A 21,006-nucleotide genomic window follows, 5' to 3' on the forward strand; every position below is an offset into this window, starting at 1 on the left:
TCATGAGCTTGGAACATTTTTCCATTTCTTTGTGTCTTCCTCAATTTCTTTCATGAGTACTTTATAGTTTTCTGAGTACAGATTCTTTGCCTCTTTGATTAGGTTTATTTCTAGGTATCTTATGGTTTTGGGTGCAGTTGTAAATGGGATCCACTCCTTAATTTCTCTTTCTTCTGTCTTCTTGGTATATAGAAATGCAACTGATTTCTGTGCATTGATTTTATATCCTGACACTTTACGGAATTCCTGTACAAGTTCTAGCAGATTTGGGGTGGAGTCTTTTTGGTTTTCCACATAAAGTATCATATCATCTGCCAAGAGTGATAGTTTGACTTCTTCTTTGCTGATTTGGATGCCTTTAATTCCTTTTTGTTGTCTGATTGCTGAGGCTAGGACTTCTAGTACTATGTTGAAGAGCAGTGGTAATAGTGGACATCCCTGCCGAGTTCCTGACCTTAGGGGAAAAGCTTTCAGTTATCCTGCATTGAGAATGATATTTGCTGTGTGTTTTTCATAGATGGCTTTGATGCTATTGAGGTATGTACCCTCTATACTGTGAAAAGTTTTGATCAAGAAGGGGTGTGGTACTTTGTCAAATGCTTTTTCAGCATCTATGGAGAGTATCATATGGTTTTTGTTCTTTCTTTTATTAATGTATTATATCACATTGATTGATTTGCAGAAATTGAACCAACCTTGCAGCCCTGGAATAAATCCCACTTGATCATGGTGAATAATTCTTTTAATATACTGTTGGATCTTATTGGCTAGTATTTTGGTGAGAATCTTCACATCTGTGTTCATCAAGGATATTGGTCTGTAGTTCTCTTTTTTGATGGGATCCTTGTCTGGTTTTGGGACCAAGGTGATGCTGGCCTCATAAAATGAGTTTGGAAGTTTTCCTTCCATTTCTATTTTTGGAAAAGTTTCAGGAGAATAGGAAATAATTCTTCTTTAAATGTTTGGTAGAATTTCCCTGGGAAGCCATCTGGCCCTGGGCTCTTGTTTGTTGGGAAATTTTTGATGACTGCTTCAATCTCCTTACTGGTTATGTGTCTATTCAGGTTTTCTATTTCTATTCCTAGTTCAGTTGTGGTAGTTTATATGTCTCAAGGAATGCATCCATTTATTTCAGATTGTCAAATGTGCTGGTATAGTTGCTCATAATGTGTTCTTATAATTGTTTGTATTTCTTTGGTGTTGGTAGTGATCTCTCCTCTTTCAGTATATATTTTCTTCTCAGGACTGCCTTTGCTGTGTCCCACAGATTTTGAACTGTTGTGTTTTCATTATCATTTGTTTCCATGAATTTTTTCAATTCTTTAATTTCCTGGTTGACCCATTCATTCTTTAGAAGGATGCTCTTTAGCCTCCATGTATTTGGGTTCTTTCCAAATTTCCTCTTGTGATTGAGTTCTAGCTTCAGAGCATTGTGGTCTGAAGATGTGCAGGGAATGATCCCAGTCTTTTGATACTGGTTGAGATCTGATTTGTGACCCAGGATGTGATCTATTCTGGAGAATGTTCTGTGTGCACTAGAGAAGAATGTGTATTCTGTTGCTTTGGGATGGAATGTTCTGAATATATCTGTGATGTCCATCTGGTCCAGTGTGTCATTTAAGGCCTTTATTTCCTTGTTGATCTTTTGCTTGGATGATCTGTCCATTTCAGTTGGGGGGGTAGTTTAAAGTCCCCTACTATTATTATATTATTGTTGATGTGTTTCTTTGATTTTGTTATTAATTGGTTTATGTAGTTGGCTGCTCCCATATTAGGGGTATAGATATTTAAAATTGTTAGATCTTCTTGTTGGACAGACCCTTTGAGTTTGACATAGTGTCCTTCCTCATCTCTTATTATAGTCTTTGGCTTAAAATCTAATTTATCTGATAGAAGAATTGCCACCCCAGCTTTCTTTTGATGTCCATTAGAATGGTAAATTGTTTTCCACCCCCTAACGTTAAATCTGGAGGTGTCTTTGGGTCTAAAATGAGTTTCTTGTACACAACATATTGATTTTTTTAAAATTCATTCTGATACCTGTGTCTTTTGATTGGGGGCATTTAACCCATTTACATTCAGGGTAACTATTGAGAGATATGAATTTAATGCCATTGTATTGCCTGTAATGTGACTGTTACTGTATATTGTCACTGTTCCTTTCTGGTCTACTACTTTTAGACTTTCTTGTTGCTTAGAGGACCCCTTTCAATATTTCCTGTAGAGCTGATTTGGTGTTTACAAATTCTTTCAGTTTTTGTTTGTCCTGGAAGCTTTTTATCTCTCCTTTTTATTTTCAATGATAGCCTAGCTGGATATAGTATTCTTGGCTGCATGTTTTTCTCATTTAGTGCTCTGAATATATCATGAAAATTCTTTCTGGTCTGCCAGGTCTCTGTGGATAAGTCTGTTACCAATCTAATATTTTTACCATTGTATGTTACAGACTTCTTGTCCTGGGCTGCTTTTAGGATTTTCTCTTTGTTGCTAAGACTTGTAAATTTTGCTATTAGATGATGAGGTGTGGACCTATTTTTATTGAATTTGAGGGGAGGTGTGAGGACCTATTTTTATTGAATTTGAGGGGGGTTTTCTGTGCCTCCTGATTTTGATGCTTGTTCCCTTCGCCATATTAGGGAAATTCTCTACAATAATTCGCTCCAATATACCTTCTGCTCCCCTCTCTTTCTTCTTTTTCTGTGTAACTGACCCTCAGAACAATGTGTTACTTAAAGTATAACTCATGAGAAATTATACTAGTTACCAAGCATGTTTAGATATAGCCTTAAGAAAAACATATACTGGCAACAGGCCTCTGGGGGAGAGGACGATATACGTCCTTGAAGCCAAGCAGGTGGGGATGCCTGGCTCACTCAGGGCAGAATACCGCCTGCTTCATGGAAGCCAAGCAGCTGGGAACGCCCGGCCCACTCAGGGTGGAATGCTGTCTGCTTCATTTTTCCGTTATTTTCCCTTCCCCCCTGCTTCATTTTTCCATTATTTCCCCTTCCCCCGAGAGCACCTGTGGCTAATTAGATGAGCCCTTTGAATGTGCTTTCTCAACTGTAAACTTTATACTGCTTGACCAGATATATTTTGCCTTCCTTCTTGCTTATCTACAAGGCATATGATTAATGTTTAGCCTTCTTCAGCTCCTTTAGTGATTACTGTCTATATCTAATAAATATGGGACTAAGGAGTTGTTCGGGTCAACAGTCTTTCCTACTGTTGTCCCCTCCTTCCTTTCTCTTGCAGGTGACTTGTTTGTGCCTCATTCTTCTCCTGTGCACTGTCAGGAAGTGGCATTCTGGAATTCCAATTATTCTAATGTTGTTTCATCTTATGGTATCACTTATCTCTTGAATTCTCCCCTCGTGGTCCAGTAGTTGTTCATCTTTTTTGCTCAGCTTCTTTATTATCTGTCATTTGGTCTTCTATATCACTAATTCTCTCTTCTGTCTCATTTATCCTAGCAGTAAGAACCTCCATTTTTCATTGCACTTCATTAATAGCTGTTTTGATTTCAGCTTGGTTAGATTTCAGTTCTTTTATTTCTCCAGAAATATCTTTTATTTCTCCAAACAGGGTTTCTCTAATATCTTCCATGCCTTTTTTGAGCCCAGCTAGCACCTTGAGAATTTTCATTCTGAACTCTAGATCTGACATGTTACCAATGTCTGTATTGATTAGGACCCTAGCCTTTGGTACTACCTCTTGTGGTTTTTTTTTTTTTGTGGTAAGTTTTTCTGCCTTGTCATTTTTTTCCAGATAAGAATATATGAAGAAGAGAATAAAACACTAAAAGGGTGGCAAAGACCCCAGAAAAATGTGCATTAACCAAGTCATAAGAGACCCCATATCATGGGGGGAACAAAGGGGATAAAAAGAAGTTAAAAAAATTTTAAAAAAGGAAAAAAATAAAATTTATATATTAGACTGGTGGATAGAACAGAGCCACTAACTTAATTTTGGGAGTATTTTGTTCTCTTAGAAGAAACTACCTCCAAAAATTTTAAAGGAAGAAAAAAAAATACACACACACACACACACACACACACACAATAAGGGTAAACTTAATGAGGGGAAGTCATATTCTGACTGTAAGGATGAGAATTTTTAAAAAATTCTAAAAAAGGAGTTGATAAGTTGGCTGGGAAAAGAAAGAAGAAAGTGGAGATAATTTGTTTAGGCTGGAGACTAGAACAAAGCCCTGTGCTAGATTTAAGGTATATTTTGCTATATTAGAAGAAGTTGTATCCCAAAATTTTTTAGAAGAAAGAACCCTATGTGTGTACAAAAAATAAGGTTAGATACAATGAAGGATAAAATATGACTATAATAATGAAGGTTCAAAAAGATTTTTTTAATGAAAGGTATTGCTAAGATAAACTAGTTAAAAACATTAGAAGAAGAAAGAGTAAAATTAGAATAAGAAAAAAAAATTAGAAATTAGAATAAAAAAATTAGAATAAGAAAAAAATAAAAAACAATTAATTAACTTTGCAAGACTAAATAATCATGGGGAGAAAGCCATGAATTCCATGCTTTGCTTTCTCCTCCATTGGAATTCTGCTGTTCTCCTTGATAAGTGAGCTTGGTCTTGGCTGGATTTCTTGCTGATCTTCTGGGGGAGGGACCTGTTGAAGTGATTCTCAAGTGTCTTTGCCCGAGGTGGAATTGCACCGCCCTTGCCAGGGGCTGAGCCAAGTAATCTGCTCGGTTCCTCTTGGGAGCTTTTGTTCCCTGAACACTTTCTGTAGAGTTCTGAAGGCCAGGAATGACAATGGCAGCCTCCCAATCTCCAGCCCAGAGGAGCCAAGAGCTCAGGGCCCTACGCCTCAGTGCACCCTCTGAGAAGAGTACTCGATCACTCTCACATCCCTGCGCACGCCAAGCTCACCAGCCTGTGACCGAGCATCTCTGTCTCTGGCACACAGCCCTACCTGGAGTCTCCAAACCCAGCAGATCCCTGCCACTCTTCCAGGGCAGTCTCCCTGGATCTGCCACTTGTGGGATCCCTGCTCAAAGAGCAGTGGTCTGACTGTGCCACAGATCATAGTTTAAGGTAACCCCGAGTTGAGAGCTCACTCCTCAGCTCTGTCTCTGTAGCTGGCTTCCCCGCTCTAATACCTGCAAGCTCTGCTACACTCAGACACCCCCAATCCTTGTGTGATCCTGTGGGACCTGAGCCCATGCTATCTCCAGAGGCTCCAACTCCACTTAGCCTCTGGAGTGATGCCCTTCAGTGGAGTAGACTTTGAAAAGTTCTGATTTTGTGCCCTCTTGCTCCACTGCTTGCTGGGAGCTGGCCCCTCACCTTGTAGTCTATCTTCCCGTCACTTCCCTTCACTTCTTTGCAGGTCCTACCTTTCAGAAAGTGGTCAATTTTCTGTTTTTAGAATTGCTGCTCTTCTTCTCTTCAATCTCCTGTTGGATTTGTAGGTTTTCAGAATGGTTTGATAAACTATTTAGCTGATCTCCTGCTACCTGATGTCATCTCAGCCTGCTACTCCTCCGCCATCTTGACTCCTCCCAAAGATGGAGTCTTCTATTAATGATTTTTACCAGCACAATTCAATGTAGCATCTGCTTTTTTATGTTCTTAGCTTCCAAGTCTGCTTCTTGCAAGTTTACATGATTGACAGCACTAGGTCACATGCTTTCACCCATGGTAGTAGATTCGATTATTGTTCTCATCGATTTTCTTGTAAGGGCAATATACAACCCCATCCATGGCCTTATGACCCAGAGTGCCTCTATATAGGTGGAGAATACTTCCCCAGGCCATTATCAGACTTGGCTATATGACTGTCTTGGATCATTGGAATGAGAGGTAAGGGTGTGTTTCAGTTTCCTACAGAAGAATTATGAGACATGCATGCCTTCTTCATATTTTCGCTCTGCCACTGTAAAGACAAGTCTCAAAGAAGAGCTTCTCCTTCAGCTAGGGTCCTAGATGAGAAGACCTATGGATCAGAGTCCCAATAGTCTACCTGCAGCTGAGGACGACAGATGAATGAAAAATGTTTGTTGTAAGCCCCTCTGATTTTGGAGTTTTTATCATGGTAGGAAAATTGATTATAGAGCCAGGAAGTTGAGTTTATGGCTTCCATTTTGGAGGGATGTAGAATCATAAGGAGGGAAATTCCTCAAAGAGGAAGACCAGTCCAAATGCTGAGTGGCTACAGTGAATGACAAATATCCACTACATATACCAACTCTACATTCATAAAAATCAGAAAACACACATAAGTTCTCAGAACAAAATGTGGCCACCACATTGTATAATAGTATTTCTTTTGTCAAAGGATGTTCACATGAATGTTGCCATTACCAGCCATAGTCCTTACAGAGAAATATAATGTCATCTATGGAGGGGGCAGAAAGGAAAAACAAAGGATTGATGGTTTCACGATTTTGAAATTGTTTTTTGTCAACCAGTGCCCATTGTTTGGTGTATATAGCCAGACTCAGGAGTGTCCCTAATTAAGAAGTTAGAAGAGTGATGCTATGATTTTCACACAACATGAAACAAACAAACACTCACTCACTTACTTAAACAATTTTCTTTTGAGAATGGTTTATGAAAAACTTCTCAATTTAGGAATTTTCAATGTTCCATTCTTCCCTTAGGTTTTATTATGTGTATTATAAAACCTCTATATTTTCCTATCTCTTCTTTGTCCCCATACTTTCCAAGCATCCCAGCTGCAGAATGGAGAGTATGCTTTTTCTGAGGATACAACATCTACTTTCTTTTGAGCAGGATGCATAACATTCAACAAAAACAAATTTCAGTCAAAGTTAAGACCCAACATTTTCCACAATCCTGATTAACTGCTTTTATTTATTTATTTTTTGTATTTCTCTGTAGCTACTGTAGGATTACAAGGACTCCAGCTCTCACCAAAGTGGCTAGTGTGCTGCTGGACTTCCTTAGATTTGTGAGTTTGGCTTTCTTGTGTGGTTCCCCATTATTGTTTATATTCATATGCATATTCATGACCAGCTCATTCCTGAACCAGAGCTGCTGTTTTCTTCCAGAGTAAGTCTTCAGGGACCCAGAATGGCTTATCTTGGTCTAGCTATGTCTTCCTGTATTCTTACTTTTTCTCACTGAGCTCTTATATTTTCCAGAACGTCTGTAAATGTTGTTACCTCTTCCTGGTTAGTAAGATATGACTCTATTCCCCCGCCCCACTTTTCCCCTCACTTGCTTTTTTAACTCAATTCCAAAGGAGGATCCTCTCCTCCTTCAAATTATGACACACCCTTACTTTGTCTATTATCACTTCTAAAGTTCACAGGTATCCCTCTATCTCATCATTAATATATATACCATCATTATTTTACCTGCTGTGATGAGCATATAACTGACACTGTAGTTTCTATGCCAATCTGATTACCAAAGCAATGACATTCTTGTTATAGATTTTCTTTAATTATTTATTGACTTGAGGATTTATAATGATTTTATTCACACCTCTTGCCCTCCAGGAATTTAAAATGAGGCTGCTTCTTATCTGCTTATTAATGACGTTTATTATTCTTGGAACCACATTCCAGGTCTCTGAAATCAATAGCTTTGATCAGGGCTTAACTAATAAATGAAACCAAATATGATTTTTGATACATAGACAATGCCCAGAGACAGATTTTGGACAAGATACACAGTTCCTTAAAAGTTAGTCCTACCTTAATCCTAGATATAGTTTAAAGAAGAAAACAACCAAAATTTGGGGAATAATTCATAGTAGAAACATCCTAGAGACCTAAAATGACCTCACTAAATCAAAACTGACTTTGGGATTAATTCATTCTTAGCCTACTTAGAGTTATTCCATTCTTACAATCTGATCTAATGAAAAAGTTTCCTGCCTTCCAAGGTGATTTCCTGGCTCCACAACCCTGCATCCAGGAAGGTTTGGGGAAGATGGAAACTTAACTTTGATTTCTGCTTTCTAATTTCGTGTGTCCAGAAGTTCAACTAAGAGGATAAAATTTATCAAGAATTTACAGTCTTGTCATGCAAAAGAGAGAAAAATTCATTCTCAAATTTGTTAATTTTGTGAATCTATTGAGAATAAGATAGAGGGAAAGCTGTCATGAAACCATACAAGGAGTCCCTCACTTCAGAGTCTCCAGTATTTGGCACTTGTGGAAAGAACTCTGACTCATGTCCCTATGGGTCTTAGAGTATTGGTGGCCAGATCACCTGAGATGTTCCTCATAACCCTCCTAGAAAGAAACCCAATCTACATTCACTGAAAATGCAGAACATTATGAGAATATATGTCAGCTATGAAGAGTGATTTGTCAAACCATCATTCATAACCAGGAATACAAAGCTAGGAATGTGGAAGAATATCAGAGTTTGAAAAAAAAGAGAACAGACATGAGAAATCAAACTAAATAACCCAGTAAAAAACAGGGAAGCAGTGAGAGAAACTTAAAAGATGAAAGCATAACATTAATGAGAGGTGATAATATCCTATTGTCTTAAACCAAGAAGATGACTACAGAAGAAAAGCAATGTGCAAACAATAGCAAATTATTAGAAATCATAACAACAAAGTATAGTGTGCAAATTTTGTGGGGAATGTTTGGTTGTTTTGAACCAAGAAAGAGAAGAGATAGGAACATTTTCTTAAACCCCTGAAACTCCAAGGTGTAAATTAAAGAGAGAGAGAGAGAGAGAGAGAAAGTGAATAGAAACAGAATAGCCATTGTCTTTTGGCACTGTGTTTTGGGAAAAATCTCTCAAATTGATCATGCATAGTTCTTTGTTTTTCAGTGAATATATAGACTTGAGAAAGAAAAGAGAAAAGACATGGAGGGCAAATATAGGCATTCCAGAAGGAAAGAAAGGCAGAGATGGAGATGGAATGAAATAAATAATCAAAGAAATAACTAGGAAAAAAATTCTATAAAGACTGAAGCCTTAAGATGCTTTCTCACTCATAAAATGAAAGCTCCATATCTAGATAATTTCAGATAAAATTTCTGAGATCTAAGAAAAGAAGACTATTTGGCATACATTTAGACAGATATATCTACAAAGTAATGCTAAGTCATAGTGGGTAGTGTGTGAGCTCCACAAAAGCATTTATTTGTTCTGTTCACTGATATATTTTCATCAATGATATGAGTGCCTGTCACATACAAATAAATATTCATGAATGAATTAGCCGGCATTAAAAAATCAATATTTACCTGAGGCCATGGAAATACCCTTTTGTATTACTTTGGAAAGTTTAATTGCTTTGCTTTTTATAGTTCTACTTATAACTTATGAAGGATTCATACTTGTGAGTGGTATGAGTTTGAGCTCGAATTTCATTTTTTCCCTATGGATATTCAGCAGTTCCAGTATCATTTATTAAAAATATCCTTTTCTCATTGCTCTGTTGTGCTACCATTGTCATATAACAACTGGTTGTTGGGGTGCCTGGGTGGCACAGTTAGTTAAGTGTCTGACTCTTGATTTAGGCTCAGGTCATGATCTCCATATCTGCAGTTGAGCCCCGTGTTGGGCTCTGCACTCAGTGCAGAGCTGGCTTGAAATTCTCCCCGTCCCTCTGCCCCCCACCCTGGCTTTTGTGCTTTCCTACACTCTCTCGAATAAAGAAATAAATCTTAAAAAACAAAAAAACCCAACTGGCCTTAAATGGGGTTTTATTTCTGTTCATTGGCCCAGTTGTCTGGGCACCAATATCACACTTTTGTAATTGCTGTAGCTTTATAATGTCTTGCTATTTGATATATCACATTTCCTCATGTTGGTTCCATTCTTCAAGAGTGTTGTGGCTATTTTCAACCATTTATATTTTGCTATAAATTTTTAATTAAGCTTATCAAGTTCTACAAAAATGAGCTGTTAGGATATTATTAAGATTGCATTGAATTTGTAGAAAAATTTTGGGGAGATAATTAAATTTTTCACATTTTTGAGTTTTCCTATAAAAGAACATAGTTTTTTCTTCTGTTTTATTCTTCAGTTTCTCTTAAAGATGCCTTCTGGTTTTCTGTATAGAAGGTCCTCTGTATCCTTTGTTAGATTTACTCTTAGACATGTGATTTTTCTATGCCATTGTAAGTGTTTTAAAAAAAATCATGTGTATTTTATAAAGAAATATGGTAGAATTTTGTACATTGACTTTGTTTTTAGCAACTTTTATATATTTACTTATTAATTCAAATTATCAGTATTCAGCAAACTTTATATATTTTCTTATTAATTTAAGTTACTTATCAATGGATTCTTTTGGATTTTTATACATATAAAATCATTAATTCACAAATAATGACTAATTTTTTTCCTAAATCTCATAGCATACCTTTCTTTCTCTTGCCTTATTACAGGTTGTTAACACAAGAAATCATTTTTATCTTCAGGTAAAACCATGCTTTCCTTTCATGGTGGGTGTTTGTGGCTTTGTATTTACACATCCATTAATATATTCTAATGAAAGACAATGGCATTATTCATCTACAAATGGAATTTGGATACCCTTGGAAATAAGAGAACATTCTTTTTTAAAGATTTTGTTTATTTTTTTAGAGAGAGAGAGAGAGAGAGAGAGACAAAGATAGTGTGCACCCACGTACATAAGCGGGGGGGTGGGAGAGGGAGAAGCAGGCTCCCCACTGAGCAGGGACCCTGATGTGGGATTCAATCCCAGGACCATGGAATCATGACCTGAGCCAAAGGCAGACACTTTACTGACAGAGCCACTCACGCACCCAAGAGAACATTTTCTTACAGGAGAGGTTTCCTTCTAGAAGCAGCACCTAAAATGGAGTGGTTACTACTGGGTAACAGAGTCATTTTGTGACAGGCAACAGAAAACATAGATTGGAGGCATAGACATAGACTGGGGATCAGAGATAATGTGCTTAGCTGGAGGCACTGAGTTTGAGGTGCCTGAGGAGCACCAAAATGGTGATTTCCAGTAGAAAATATGCAGTTCAGAATATTAGGCCTGTTTTGGTAAAGAAGCTATGAGCACAGGTAAGATTTTTCATTGTTACTCTATAGAGGCTGAAGGGCCATAGCCTTAAAGATCCCCACCAGGAATGTTAAGGGCAGGGAGCTTCCCTACCAAGTCCATATACTTGTGTTCAATCTCCTGTAGGTCAAATACACATTTAAAAAATCCTTAGAGCTATCAGTGTTTGACATAGTTTCCATTTCATTCCTTCTCTTCACATGCAGACTTATTCCAGGAGTTGTCTACATCCACTTTCTCCCTTTCTTCCCAACCCCCTTACTCCTCACTTGCTGCATTCAAGATTCTTTTCCCATAAGACTTTCTCAAGGTAACAAGTGATCTTTTATTTTCAGTCCTTATAGTGCTTGATCTCTCAGCTGCCTTCTGTACTACTGTCCATTCTTCCTCCCCAATGTGCTTTCTTCCTCTGGTTGTTGTAGCACTATCTCAACTGAATTTCTTACTTCTTTTGTTCTTCCAGTTGTTTTGAGTAATAATAATGAACACAGACATTCACTGGAGAATTGCAAATATCTCATTTTATTTTTCACATCAAACTGAGGCTAAAGGTGGCCACACCATGAGCAAGTGGTTGTACTCCAATTTGGACACAACTGTTTCCTGACAGAGCCCCACATTTAAATAGCCTGTGTACACTGTCCCATTTGTGGTGTGACAGGTAAGCTATGATTAATGGCTTAAGGAGGAAAGAGTTGGCCTGAGAGGGAAGGTGAGCCAAGGGGCAGCATACTGCAATGGAAGGAGTTCAAATTCAAGACCACTGAGTTAGGTCCTTGGGCATCCTTAGAGCTATGGCCTGGTGACCATGAAGCTGTAGCTTTCTGGTATGACCATAAGAGGGCAGCATCAAGAAGCATTAGGCTGTCAAGGAGCACTGTCGGGATCCACTTGGATAGTGCCTTTGGGAGTGTGATTTGAAGTATCCATCGCTGTGCACTTTCTAGTACACACCCACACCTCCATTCAGGGCTCCTTTTCTTCCAGCAGGTCATCCCTCTTCTCTCTGTCCAATGGCACTCGCCTTTCTCTAGTCTTCTGAAACTTAGAACAGTAACAGCACAGCCACTTTGGGTAGGAGTGCCTGAGTGAAGTGTAGGTCCCAGGGAGCCCGGGCTAATTTACTCTTCATTATCCTTCTCACTCCCTAGGGTCAGGAAGAAGCTATAAACTTGCTGTGGCTTTGGGTGGAGGCTCTGTGTTGAGTGAGCCAGGCTCAGCCCCGGGGAGGGGAGACTCGACAGGGAGTCTTGGCCACAGATCCAGGCAGGAAGCACTGCAGGAGGAAACCTGGCCTCTGCTCTGTTCTCTTGGTTTCTTGGAGAAGTCTGTCTGCGAGTGCACTTCCAGACTACAGTGCCTGGGATCCCAGCCCTTGTTCAGCAATCAGCCAAAGAGGAGTTTCTTCAAACATTGTGAGGTCCATTCCAAACTATGTCTCTCCCTTGAGCCAGGAAGGACTCCCCAGTTCCAGCCTCCTACCCTTCACCTAAGAAACAAGGCAAGGGAAATGAATTTATCCAGGGAAATTACATGTGGGGGACAAATAGATGTGTGGTGGTGGTAGCGGTGGTGGGTGATCCATAATGAAAAAGGACACTGAGAAGCTGGGCTTTATGAGACTGACGCGCTACCTACTGCGCTAACGAGGCACCTAGAAGCTGGGCTTTAAAGTTAAGTATGAACCACCTTATGAAGGACCTTGAATGCGGACCACACGGTTTCAACTTTGAGCACTATGGGAGTCAACAGTAACTTGCTAGACAGGAGCGTGACATGTCGAGTTTTGCTGTTTAGATAGCAGTGATGCAGAAGTTGCACTGAAATATGTGGGTTTGGAGGCAGGGAGGTGAATTAGGAAGCTCCTTTCATAATCAGAGCAGAATGGATAATATAATGAGGTTGGGAAGAAACTGCCCTGACCTAGATGACTTGGGTGAGTGGGTGGTACCGTTTGGAAGGGGTTCCTTTTGGGGCAAGATAAGTGTGAGGTCCATAGGCTATCCAAGAAGTACGAAGAGGCAGCAGCTTATAGGGTTGGATCTCAGGACAGAAGCTTAGAACAGAGTGTATGTGAGCTGAAGGAAGTTGAGCCTGGTGGTTATGTGATCACCAGGGAGAGTGGTGGTGGAAGGGGGGCATGCCTGTGGATATCACAAAGTACCAGCTTCAGTATGGACTGCTTTTCTCTCCATGTCTCAGGTGTATGTCCTTTCCATGTCACACTGTAGCCAAGCCACAGTCTGGGACTGACTCTCATGCAGCTTTCCAGAGATCTGATGCAAAATTCTGTTCTATTCTTCATTGGGGGCTAGAAATTATAATCTTTCTTCATCCCCATCTCTCTACCTCCCAGAACACCAGAACTGCTTTTCACAAATTTCTCTGATTAAAAACAAAAATCACCTGGGGAAAAGGGAATTACTGTTTTTAACCAGACTCCTGGACGCCCCTGCCCTGGAAATTCTGATTCTCTGGGCCTGGAATCAGACCTTGGGTATAGGGTTTTCAAGAACTACTTCAAATGAATCTATCAGGTAAGTTTGGGAAATGCTCTTCAGGCTTAAACGCAAACCTGTCTCTTGACACCCCATACCAGACCAAACTCCTGCTTTTTGCCCTAAATCAGATTAGAGTGGAACTTAAAGGCAATCACAGACTGAGCCTTAGGCTTGGGACCCAAATGAACTTTAACCTTATATGCACCAGCAGAGCTTGGGTCAGTGTGGAACATTCTGTTGGAGGAGGAGTACATAGTGTACATGTCCACTATGTTGGAGAAGTGGTTAAGAGCAGTGCCTTGTCCACAGCTTTAGCTCTGGAAAGAAGAAGAGCTGTTGCATGTTTTCTGAGTGGATTGTCACACACTGAGATTAATGGGACCTCTAGGAAATGTGTATAAGGGGACACAGAGCATAGAGAGACTGGAGTTCAGAATTACAAGTACTTAATCTTCTGTTTGCTACTGTCATCACGACTCCAGTGTCCTTTCCTGCTATTCCTTCATCTCCTCTGAACCATGACTAAATGGTGTTTCTCCTTCTCCCCTTCATAGACCCTGGCCTTGGCATGCAGAAGCCTCAGTGCTTGGTTCCTGTCATGGCCACTCCAAATGGAACTCTGGTACACCCAGCGTATTTCCTACTGGTGGGCATCCCTGGCTTGGGGCCTAACATACACTTTTGGCTGGCTTTTCCACTGTGTTTTATGTATGCTTTGGCTACCCTTGGCAACCTGGCCATTGTCCTCATCATCCGTGTGGAAAGGTGCCTGCATGAGCCCATGTACCTTTTCCTGGCTATGCTTTCCACCATTGACCTAGTCCTGTCTTCTGTCACCATGCCCAAGATGGCCAGCCTCTTCTTAACAGGCATCCAGGAAATAGGATTCAATATTTGTCTGGCCCAGATGTTCCTCATCCATGCTCTGTCAGCCATGGAGTCAGCTGTCCTGCTGGCCATGGCTTTTGACCGCTTTGTAGCCATCTGCCATCCACTGAGGCATGCTTCTGTGCTCACAGGGCCTACTGTGGCCAAGATTGGACTAGCTGCTCTGACCAGGGGATTTGTTTTCTTCTTCCCACTGCCCTTCCTCCTGAAGCGGTTGTCATACTGCCAAACACATACCGTCACACACTCCTTCTGTTTGCACCAAGATATCATGAAATTGTCCTGTACTGACACCATAGTCAATGTAGTGTATGGACTCTTCATTATCCTCTCAGTGATGGGGGTGGACTCCCTCTTCATCGGTCTCTCCTACATTCTCATCCTGAAGACTGTGTTGGAGCTGTCTTCTCGGGGGGCAGCACTCAAGGCTTTCAACACTTGTGTCTCCCATCTCTGTGCTGTACTGGTCTTCTACGTGCCCCTCATTGGGCTATCAGTGGTACACAGGTTGGGGGGCCCTACTTCCCTGCTCCATGTGATTATGGCTAATATCTATCTACTACTACCACCTGTGGTCAACCCTGTTGTTTATGGAGCCAAAACCAAGGAGATCCGTTCACGGATTCTCCATATGTTCTCACAGGGTGGTAGGTGAGCAGAATAACCTCCCTAGTGCCTTCAATCCCTGCCAAAGCTGAGAAGATTATGACCTTGTGAATGTCTTGGGGATTGGAGCATCCAACCTACTGGGCTGTCTGTTTCCAGATATCTGGAATGTGTCAATACAAAACTGTGGTTCTGAGAAAGTTTTGGCTAGGCCAAAGGAACAGCCCCAAGCAAAGGTTTCTCATCAGAAGGCTCCTACATTAGCAAGAATGGGTCAGTACTAAGTCATTAGTGGGGTAGGCTGGACAAGTGTGGCCTTGCTGCTAACATGGAGGTAGAGCCTGAGAGGCAGTGGCTGGCACTGTCAGTCTGCTATACTCCCGGCAGCAGGCTCTTGTGAAGGAGATTTGAATATCACACTTCCATGGCTGCCACAGCATCTGACCTTAGACATTTCAGCCACTTAAGGCCCATGGTATGGGGACTTAGGTATTTTCTGCCTCCAGCCCTTCGGTGTATTTAGTTTAATCTTAAATAGTTTATGGTGTATAATTGATATACAACAAATGGCATACATTTAAAGTTCACAGTTTGTTAAGTTTCAACATGTATACACCCATAAAACCACACCACAGTCAAGATATGAACGTATTTCTCATTCCCCAAAAGTTGCCTTATACCCTTTTGAAGTCCCTCACTCCCATCTCTCCTGGTCACTTCCTGCTCCAATCCCCAGATAACCATTGAAATGCTTTATGCTACATCAGTTTGCATTTCCTAGAATTTTAGATAAATAGAACCAAACACTATGTACTCCTTTTCTTGTCTGGCTTATTTTAGTCAGCACAGTTATTTTGAGATTCATCCATGCTATAGCATATATACTTATATTAAGTAGTATTAAGTTACTTAATTCTTTTTATTGCTAAGTAGCATTCTATTGTGTAATTATGTTATAGTTTGTTTATCTGTTCATCTCCTGATGGACATTTAGAATGTTTCCAGGACTGACTGTTACAAATAAAGCTGCTATGAACATGTAAGTGTTTGTTTGGACATGTTTTTTTTTTCTTCCTGTGTAAATACTTAGGAATGAAATGGCTGGATCATACGGGAGGTATATTGTTTAACTTTTTAACTGCCTAAGTGTTTTCCACAGTGGTTGTACCACTTTCCAAAGTGGTTGTGTCATTTTACATTTCTACTGATAGTGTATGAGAGTTAAAATTTTTTGGCATCTTAGCTTGCTTTTGATATAGTCTGTATTTTTTATTTTAGCTATTTTAGTAGGTTTGTAATAGCATCTCATTGTGCTTTCAATATGACCCTAATAAATAGTGATGTTTCATATCTTTTCATGTGCTTATTTGTCATTTGTAAATCTTTGCCACTTTTCTGTTGTGTTGTTTAGTTATTACTGAGTTTGGATTTGTAAAAATATATGTTGCATATAAGTCCTTTATCAGATATATACTTTACATTTTCCCCCAGTCTGTGGCTTGTCTTTTGCTTCTCTTAATGATCTTAAAAAAATCAAGTATTCTTAATCAATGAAGTCTCATTTATCAAGTTGTTCTTTTATAGCAACACTTTGATGTATCTAAAAACTCATCACAATCGCACAAAAATCCATGTTCTTTTTCTTCTCATAGAAGCAATATAGTTTTGGGTTTTATATTTTGCTCTGTGATCTGTTTTGTGTTAGTTTTTGTATATATAGGTGTAAGGTATGGGTCAAAGTTAATTTATTTCCATATTGACATCTGGTTATTTTAATGCTACTGGACTATCCATGGTCAACTGTATTGTTTTTGTATCTTTGTAGAAAATCAGTTATCTATGTATGCGTGAGTCTTATTCTAGAATTTTTATTTAATTCACTGACTATTTTGCTATTTTTTATGTCAATACCACGTCATTTTGACTAATGTGGCTTTGTAAGATGTCTTACAATCAGTATTGTTAATCCTTTCACTTTGTTCTTCATTTTCAAAGGTGCTCTGATTATACTTTCTTAGGAATTTTAGCAGCAGTTTTAAAATTTATACAAAATAGTCTTTTGGAATTCTGACTTGAATTGTATTGAATTTATATAGGTCAGTTTAGAGAGAATTGATATTGTTGAGTTTTCCAACTCATGAACATAGTATGTATCTTCATTTTTAGGATCTCCCTCAATTTCTTTTAGATGTGTTTTGTAGTTTTATTGTATGGGTTTTTCATGTCTTTCATCAGACTTATCTGTATTTCATATTTTGATACTATTATATAAATGGTATTATTTAGTTAACTTTTCTGATTGTCCATTATGCTAGTGTACAGAACTATAACTGACTTCTTTACATTACTTCTGAATCTTGAACTTTGCTAAACTCAATCATTATTTCTATAAGTTTTTTTTTTTTTGCATTAGATTTTCTACATAGATGATCATGCTGCTTGTGGGTAAAGATGGTTTTACTTCTTTCTTTCAAATTTGGATACATTTAATCGATTAGTTTGTGTTATTGGATTGGCAGGAAATGCCAGGATATTGTGAATAGAAGTAATAAGTATCCGTGATCTTAGGGGGAAAATATCTACTGTTCTACTATTGAATATTTCTATTAATTTTTTTTAAAGATTTTATTTAAAGAGTGAGAGTGAGAGAGTGAGTGAGCACAAGAAGGGGGAGCAGCAGGCAGAGGGAGAAGCAGGCTCCCTGACGAGGAGGGACGCCCACGCAGGACTTGATCCCTGCCCTCGGGGATCATGACCCTAGCCAAAGGCAGACACTTAACCGACTAAGCCACCCAGATGTCCCTGTTCTATTAATTTTTAAGAAAAAAATTTTACATTTGTCTATTGCTTCATGTAGTTATGTCACTTTATGCTTGAAATATTTTGAAGTTTTCTTAACAGGGATTTAAGTATTTAGCATTTTTAATTTTCTTATAATGAATTATCATTATGAAGTGGCCTTCTTTATTTGTGGTAATATTCTTTACTCTGAAATCTACATTGTATGATATTAATAAAGCCATTTTAGCTTTCTTGTAATTAATGTAACCATGATGTATCTTTTTTTTTCATTCCTTACTTTTCGCCTATTTGAGTCTTTTGGTTTGGAGTACCTTTTTTTATAGAAAGGATATTGTCACTTCTTACATTTTTATCTGATTTGATGATATCTGTATTTTACTAGGGGTATCCCATTTGTTTTCTATTTGTACCATCTGTTTCCCCCCCCTTTGCCTTTTTTTCTTTATTTTTGATTAACTGAATATTTTTAATGGTTCCATTTTATCTCCTTTTATAGTTTGTTAGCTATTATTCTTTTGTTATTTTAATGGCTGTGTAGGGTTTAAATATATATTAACTTATTACAGCCTACCTTCATTTAACCATTTAATGTGTGGAAGAATTTTACAGTACTGTATTCCCATTCCTCTCCTCCCAACCTTTGTGCTGTTGTTGTACATATTGCTTTTATATGTTTTATAAACTCCACACCACATTATTGTTATTTTCATCTAAACAATTATCTTTAAAGAGGTTTGAATCATCGGAAAAAAACTTTATGTATGTACCCAGGTGGTTACAATTTTTACTGCTCTGCATTTCTTTCTGTAGATGTATATTATTTCTATCTGGTATTGTTTTTCTCTACTTGAAGAGTTTATCATACTTTGTGATGTGATATGATAATGAATTATTTCAGCTTTTGTATACCTAAAATATCATTATCTTGAGCTGCTTGCATCTATGAGTTTATAGGTTTATAGTGTATATCAAATTTGGAAAACTTTTTGTTCCCCACCCCCCAGTGAGGACTCCAATCGCATGTGATTAGGCCACTTGAAGTTCTCCCACTCCTCACTGAGTCTGTGTTTGTTTTTTATTTTTAAAAAATTTTTAAAAGATTTTATTTATTTATTTGACAGACAGAGATCACAAGTAAGCAGAGAGGTAGGCAGAGAGAGAGAGAGAGAGAGGAGGAAGCAGGCACCCTGCTGAGCAAAGAGCCTGACCCAGGGCTTGGTCCTAGGACCCTGAGATCATGACCTGAGCTGAAGGCAGAGGCTTTAACCCATTGAGCCACCCAGGTGCCCCTGTGTTTGTTTTTTAAATATTGCTTTTTATCTCTGTGTTTCCTTTTGAATAGTTTTTAATTCTGTGTCTTCAAGTTTCCTAATCATTTCTCCCACAATGTATCTCCATCTGGAGAGTTTTACATCTCATTCCTTGGAGTTTTTATCCCTAGAAGTTTAACTTCAATTTTATTTTATTTTTTCTAAAGGTTTTATTTATTTTTTTGATAGATTGAGAATAGGGGTGGAAGGGGGGAGAGGCAGAGGGAAAGGAAGAAACAGACTCTCCACTGAGCAGGGAGCTGGACACAGGTCTAGATCCCAAGATCTTGACCTGAGCAGAAGGCAAACACTAAACCTACTGAACCACCCAGGCACCCCGATTTCAACTTTAAAAAATATCTTTCATGTCTCTACTTAAGTTTTTATTCTGTTTAATGCAGTTGTAATCATCTTTAATATATAATATCTTGTAGTTCTAGTATCTGTTTCAGTTCTAGATCAGTTTTAATTTTTCTCGTCATTATGGGTCATTTTTCTTCTTTGCATGTCTGGCAATTTGATCACATGTGAGACTGTGCAGATTTTACCTTGGTTCTGTGTATTTTCGTATCCCTATAGATATTCTTCTGTTTTGTTTAGGGAATCAGTCAAGTTACTTATACATAGTTAGGTCATTTGGGTTTTGCCTTTAAGAATTGTTAGGTGGGACTAGAGCAGTGCTCAGTCTAAGGTTCGTTATTCCCCACTACTGAGGCAAGATCCTTCTGCATTCTCTACTTAGTGCCCTGTTAATCTTGAAGTTTTCCAGTCTGGCTGGTGGAGACAGTCACTATCCTTGACCCTGTGTGAACACTGGATAGTGTTACCTTTCATCTTTTCAGGTGGCTCTTTCCCCAGCTTTAGGTAGCTTGTTCACGTGCATGTGTTGATCAGGACCTCAGTTGAAGGAGGATCCTCTACATCTCTGGGGTTCTTTCTATGTGTAGATCTCTCATCTTTGATATTCTCTCTTCAGATCTAGCTGGCTTGATCTGAACTCTTCATCTTCATTGAACTCTTCATCTCCATGTCCTTCACTTAGGGTGTCCTCTGGACTCTGCTTGGGTTCTCCTTGCCTGCACTGCAACATGGAAACTTCCTTAGGGCAGGAAGCTAGAGAATCCACAGGGTTTCACCTTATTTGTTTCCTGTATCTCAGGGCTCACTGTACTTCATTGCCTGATACCCAGTCTTGCAAAGCACTGTTTATGTATATAGTCCCTTTCTTGGTTTCTTCAGAGGGATATTCCTTCTTGCTACTCCCATTTTCCCAGAAGTAGAAGTCCCTTGGATGCATATATTTTTGAAGACTTCACACAGCATAAGTTTGGGAGGCTTAGGGAAACAACAGAGATGGCTTGAGGGTGATGGCAGTGAGTTCCTGCACTCATGGTCTACAGGTTCTGCAGCCAGCTGGAGCCCTTGTCATCACTAGTTTTCATGTGGTTTGAGATGGAATGGCCTGATTTGACATGATCTATTTTTGCATAATTTGAGTTAGCATGCTCTGGGTTGTATATTTTAAACTTAAGAGTTGTAAAACTGGTAAGTAGACAACAAGGAGAAGCCAACTAAAATTCACTTTGCTTTATTTATGCACGTTGGAAAACATATTTAAATATGTAAGGCATTTAGTTTTACATTAAAATTGTTCTCTAGCTCTCTAAAATGTTCTCTTACTATTTTTGCCCTTAAGAGAGAAACCAGATGGTATTGGTCTTTTATGGTTGGTATTGGAGGTAGGAGAGGGTTAAGGAAACCACATCCTCTTTCTTCAGCCAGAAGTTCAGGAATCCAAGGCCAGGGAGTGGAAGATAGCATGTTCCCCAGGGATCCATGTTATGAGTTAGCTAGACACAGGGCCCAGAGCCTGGTAGACAAAGAAAATGT

The 21,006-nt window shown here is 38.9% G+C and overlaps 1 protein-coding gene across 1 annotated transcript; it reads left to right on the plus strand.

Annotated features, from left to right (window-relative positions):
• The first annotated feature begins 14,078 nt into the window (after window positions 1–14,078).
• On the plus strand, window positions 14,079–15,053 carry LOC122914101 (olfactory receptor 51D1). The gene has a single exon (XM_044260736.1). It carries the CDS (start codon window positions 14,079–14,081, stop codon window positions 15,051–15,053), a length of 975 nt encoding a protein of 324 aa, XP_044116671.1.
• Window positions 15,054–21,006: the final 5,953 nt, after the last annotated feature.

Source organism: Neovison vison, chromosome 7 (genome assembly GCF_020171115.1).
Source record: "Neovison vison isolate M4711 chromosome 7, ASM_NN_V1, whole genome shotgun sequence".
In the NCBI taxonomy this organism is placed as follows: Eukaryota; Metazoa; Chordata; class Mammalia; order Carnivora; family Mustelidae; genus Neogale; species Neogale vison.